Below are 4,920 nucleotides of genomic sequence, written 5' to 3' on the forward strand. Positions count from 1 at the left end.
CTCACATCATCTTGATTATGTATCCTCCTCCTCTCCCTCTTTCACACGCGTATTTGTGTAAACATTTTTTAGGTGATTTTGCGCACAACGTTGGTCAACGGGTTGTACTGGATCACACGATCGTGTATAATGAGGCAGTACGCAGTGGTATTATTAGGCACGTTTTCCTTACACTCAAATTCCAATCTCACATCCACCGTTGCGCTCTTGATCGATTCGTTTTGTCGAGAACAATCGATAATCACAAACGGACCGTTTTGTAAAAACCGTGTGATGGTGAGATTGGGCTCGAGGTATTCGTATCCGTAATAGTTCTTGCAGAAACGTGTGTAGGTGTCGTACAGAATTGACCATCTGTTTTTATCAAAATCCAGATTCATGTCGTCGTACGGATAACTTTCCGAGTTCAGAAAGAGTTTCACGTTGGTTAATTTACAGTCGTCGAATCGACTGATATCCTCGGACATGACATTTTTACGCCCTGTCTGCAGAGCAAAAATTACATATCGCGGCTTCTCCAGTTGAGTTGCGGTCTTAATGGCCCACGAATGCTTGGTCGTACGCTGCAATAGCGGAAATTCGTATAGATCCCACGAGCGGGAACCCATGCTGAGGTAACGTCCGCTTTCCAGAGCGCGCAGCATCGACAGCTTCTTAATCTCGCTCAACAACACGTGTGGCATTCGCCATTGTATCTTGAATATGTTGATCACAGGCTCCAGTGCAGAATCTCCATACAGACAATTATTGTCGTTGCGCGCTCGTATTAAGATCAACTCATGACGCGCATTAATTACTACTCGTTTGTAGTCATCACAAAATCCCAGCAACATGTAGAGCGGTACGCAGAAATTGAAGTGCCCACTCGCAGAAATCGGATCACTCCAGCCAGCGTTACTCATAACCATGCTTCTATCGAATGATATCGTTACATAGTTTTTCAGCAGACTTGTTATTCCTACATTCCTGTTGCGATCAATCTCCACACCATCGAGCTCATAGCGAATTTCGTCAAACATGAATGCGACACAATTATTTCCCAGTGTCACATTGGATCCCTCAATTGGATGGTTTATCTTTAGTTCTCCCTCGATATATAAGAAACTCTCATACGGCAATGTATATAAATCCTGTTGTTGTATGGGTATTCTTATCTCGTCGCTGTATCCAAATGTTGTGTTGGCAAACGAGTTGTATGTGTGAGTCTCAATCTTGACGATGCGATCGTCAAAGACTGGCTCTTCCTCGATGTTGAGAATCTCAGTCATTGTTCAGATGGTGCGCACCGCAAATCCCAAAGATTGTAAAATCGTCCCTCCTGGTCAGTAACGCGTAACACTAAATCAGTAATGCTCCGTACGAAGACCGGCAGGTAAATGATCTGCGCCGGCGTTTCCGATATCTTATATCCTGGTGCTATCCTCGGTGAAAATTCGTGTATCGTGTGAACGAGTTTATTGTTGCTGTATGCACCCGCGGTCACGTTACACTCTATGCGGATAATGTTCACGTTGATAATATTAATCGCCATGTTCGATTTGTGCCATTTTCGCGGTTGCAGTATACGATTCGAGAATCCCAGCAGCGATCCAATGTTGTTGGGCATGCTAAAGTTTATTCTGTAGGCACACTTGATCTCGCTTTTCATCGTATTGTAATTAGCGCGGAGCACGATTGGATAATCTTCATCGTCGACACCTTTATCGCTAACAGCATTATGTTTTCGGGAAAGTGCACGTTTCAAAAATTCATGTATTGCTTGCAGCTCGTACGATCTCTCGGGAATCGTAATTTCCGCGTCGTCTGTGCCGTAGTAAAATTTATTATTCGAGGAATTCACATTCGATATAGTGTGATAAGTTTCAAAATCCGTCAGACCGAGCTCGTAGTCCGCGTCGCTCAAATCTATGGGCGGAAAGTAGGTCGCCGCGAGGACGCTACTCTTCCCAGTCAATGTTAGTGTTAGCGACATGTTGACAAAACTGAGTTAAATAACGCAATGTCAGTCTTTAAATTTGCGGCGAGAAATCTCGGAGAAACTGCAAGCACAACTGTCCGCAGATACTCTGATCATACGTTTGATAAGAGGTGTAATTGTATTCCAATTTCGGCACATTTAAATATCGCACCAATTCCTCGGGTGGTCGAAGATTGCCAAAACTGTCGAAATAAATTGCGCGATTTCCTCTTTTAGCCTACGCCACCCAATGAGTGCCAGGACCGTCTGTACTGTCTAGATTAACGATACCACTCTCATTTTCTCGCGCGCCATTTATCGGTAAATTATTGCGCATAAATTCACCTCTAAAGTATGGAATGTGCATACGTTTTGCAAGTTGTAGCAATTGCACATTTGTAGTTACACCTTTCGGCATTTTTAACGTTTTTTTGACGTTTTTTTTTCTTCGCTCCTCGTCCATATTTGTAAGGGGCGAGATACAGTCCGCGGCCTTCCATGGCGCGATTGTGGCGTAGTATCTCTTGCAACTGACGTTGCGCGGCTTTTCTGTCGTTTACCGCTTTTGCTACGCCAGCCGCTCCGCCAACCAGGGATCCGAGCGCGCCCAGCATTGGTAAAATCGGCAAAAATCCGCCTCGTTTCGCTGCCGAAAGTATCCTCCTCTTCTTCGTCCTCTTTTTCGTTTTCAAGCCCATGCCGAGCTTCGTCTTGGCCTTCATCGCTGTCCAGACAACTGCGGCCGCGGCTCTCTCACCGAGACTCGAGTCTTTCGCGACGATGCGAGTTTTCGCTTTCTCGGCGAGTACCTTATCCGCCGCGTGTCTCTCGGTGAGTTCGCTGCTCCGAGAGTACGCTATATCGTGTTCACGGCACGCCGCGTCCAATGGGTTGACACCTTGATCACCTCTAGCCAATCGCTTTTCCAAACGAGTTCCCGGGTTGCAAAATTGATAGCCGGGGATATGAAGCTCGACCGGAAGTGCGTTTATCGCACGATTTAATAGACCTGTGCCTATTTTTGTTGACATCCGTTGCAATCTCTAGACATTACTGAGCAAAGCGCGAGTCCGCGCAGCTATAAATAGGCGGACGTTGGCGGTCAAATCGGGAGTGAGAAAATGAAATTCGTGCAACAACCTCTGACGATACGAGTGATGAATTACGACGACGGAGTACGCTGCAGCGTAAACGAAGGTGTGCGCAAACACGGTACGATGCTACCGACAACTATACGCGCGATCGTTTGCGGCCCCTCAAACTGCGGTAAAACCAACGTGTTGATAAGCCTGCTGGAAAGTCCGCACGGTGTGCGTTTCGAGAACGTGTACGTGTACTCTAAATCGCTGCAACAGCCGAAATATCGCTATTTGGAAGATTTATTGACGCCGATTGACGAAATCGGCTACTTTACATTCTCCAATAACAGTGACGTCATTCCACCGAGCGAGGCTTATCCAAATTCAATTTTTGTCTTTGATGACGTGGCATGCGACAAGCAAGATACGATAAGAGAGTACTTCTCAATGGGGCGCCACTCGAACATCGACTGCTTCTATCTCTGTCAGACATACGCGAGAATACCGAAACATCTTATACGCGACAACGCGAACCTGCTAATCCTGTTTAAACAGGACGCCACCAATTTGAAGCACGTGTACAACGATCACGTGAATACCGACATGTCGTATGAGGATTTCAGTAATTTATGTCGTACATGTTGGCAACAAAAGTATGGATTTCTAGTGATAGACAAGGACAGCTCGCTTTCGAACGGGCGATACAGAAAAGGATTTAACGAGTTCGCGATACCGCAGAGCCATTAGTCGTCGCCAACAATCCTCCCAGTCGAGAGAAACTCTAGAGAGAGTGCTGCCGACATGGCTGATAATATTCGCGAGCGTGAAAAGGTTGCCAAGGAGATTGCGAAGACGGCTGAATCGATCCGCAAGAAACACCGCGCTCTGAAGACCGGAAAAATCGATGATGATATCGCCGTCAAAACTCACTTTAAACCTATTATCGAGCCGCTACAAAGGATTGTCGACAACGCGACGATTTCGGTAAAAAACGAGCCTAACACCGACGACGACGACGGTGTGAAGATCGAGACACGGTATGAGGGGGAAACACCGAAAAAGAGAAAACATAAAACCATCAAGCGATATAAAGAGGAGGAGGAGGAGACATTGAAAAAAAGAAAATATGATATTTCGAAGCCATTGGACGCTTCATTGCCGACAACATCTACACCGAAAAACGCACAACCTGTGATACCCAAAACACTCGTAGACGAAAATGTTTTCGAAACCACGCGTAACCCGCCCGAAATATCCCTTCGACACTGGTTAAGATCGTTGGAAGGTCGACAAATGATGCGAAAGGATTGGGGGCCATTAGGACAAAAGTATATGGACGCTCTCCTCGGTGCTGATGAGAAGAAAGAAATTGATAATGTATACGGAGTCTATTTCGACGAGAATAAAATGCGCATCGGAAACAAGCGATTCGCGATTGACAAAGATGACAATATAATCATAGGCGACACACGGTACATTGGAACGCCCGGATTGTACGAGTTGATATTCAAGAAAAGACCTGATTACCAGGAGGATGATTTGCAAAAATACAAACATATATTATTGGCGACAAATGCGCATAAACGCAATTTTGATGTGCAAGGCCGTGTGAAGAGTAGCAAGGGGGACAAGTACAAATATATAATCGCACCGTTGACGCGGGTGGAATCGGACGACCCAAAATCTGGTATGGGAATGCCTCGCGCTATGACGCTAACCAACAATAAGATTGATTACGTGCACTGGGACGACCTCAACGAGCTAGTGGATCGCCTACGATTGCTCGATGCTTCGCACCAAGCTGGCAACAACGCGCATGACAACGAGATCTTGTCGATTATCGAGGAACTGCGGGAAGCGGGCATTATTATAAATTAAACAAGG

At 45.9% G+C, this 4,920-nt stretch overlaps 1 protein-coding gene across 1 annotated transcript; it reads left to right on the forward strand.

Moving 5' to 3' along the window:
• Positions 1-3,837: 3,837 nt before the first annotated feature.
• On the forward strand, positions 3,838-4,920 carry LOC146721734 (uncharacterized). Its single transcript, XM_085486343.1, has one exon. It carries the CDS (start codon positions 3,838-3,840, stop codon positions 4,912-4,914), a length of 1,077 nt encoding a protein of 358 aa, XP_085342469.1. The 3' UTR covers positions 4,915-4,920.

This window comes from Nylanderia fulva, unplaced genomic scaffold, assembly GCF_048542155.1.
Source record: "Nylanderia fulva isolate GAGA-0341 unplaced genomic scaffold, ASM4854215v1 Scaffold421, whole genome shotgun sequence".
Classification (NCBI taxonomy): domain Eukaryota; kingdom Metazoa; phylum Arthropoda; class Insecta; order Hymenoptera; family Formicidae; genus Nylanderia; species Nylanderia fulva.